The 633-nt window shown below is 44.1% G+C and overlaps 1 protein-coding gene across 1 annotated transcript in view; it reads left to right on the top strand.

Moving 5' to 3' along the window:
• Window positions 1-633, top strand: part of LOC105449750 — a 4326-nt gene that overhangs the window by 1281 nt on the left and 2412 nt on the right. Inside the window, exon 2 of the mRNA XM_011689134.1 lies at window positions 59-597. Within this exon, the coding sequence (XP_011687436.1) occupies window positions 59-597 (539 nt within the window). The remainder of the gene's footprint in view (window positions 1-58; window positions 598-633) is intronic.

The raw sequence follows: 633 nt of genomic DNA, 5'->3' as shown, positions 1-633 counted from the left end.
ATTCGTCCTACGACAGTTAATACGTTACTAGACCTCGTAAAATTATTAAATTCGATAGAAATCGAAAATTCACAAAATGTGACAAGATCAAACACGTCGAGACAAGGTCCGACAAGCTTAAATAACAGGGGTAGAAACAATTCGAGCACGTTTTCAAATAATTTAGGCGCGAAAAGAGATAATTTTAACGCGATAAATCGTGATAGGGCGTACGCGTATAATAAGCCACAATTCTCGTACAGAGAGAGTAGAAATGCGTTACCTCAACTGCGAGGCGGTTCGTACAAACAAACCCCAGGAAAGTTCGTCGAAGGTAAGTCTGCGCCAAAACAATTCGATGCAGCCTGGCGAGCAAACAACCCTCGTGGATTGCCGAGATATGGCAGGGTCGGAGGACAGCAGATACCACGACCAGTTGAGCGATACAATAGTTATAGATATCCTGGTGTTACGATAACAGAAGTCACCAGTGACAATGAGAGCGACGCGACACCGCGAAACAATTCCGCATATAGTAGGACTGATTTCAATTCGGACAGCAAGCGACGTTATTCTTATGACGGACGTGACAGACTTCCGAAGACAGTACCAAAGAGCGTGAACGCGGGAGATCGTAATAATCGTTCGAAAAAA

This window comes from Wasmannia auropunctata, unplaced genomic scaffold (genome assembly GCF_000956235.1).
Source record: "Wasmannia auropunctata unplaced genomic scaffold, wasmannia.A_1.0 LD336074.1, whole genome shotgun sequence".
Taxonomy (NCBI): domain Eukaryota; kingdom Metazoa; phylum Arthropoda; class Insecta; order Hymenoptera; family Formicidae; genus Wasmannia; species Wasmannia auropunctata.
The sequence above is the reverse complement of the archived record's forward strand: the minus strand, read 5'-3'. Positions and strand labels throughout refer to the sequence as shown.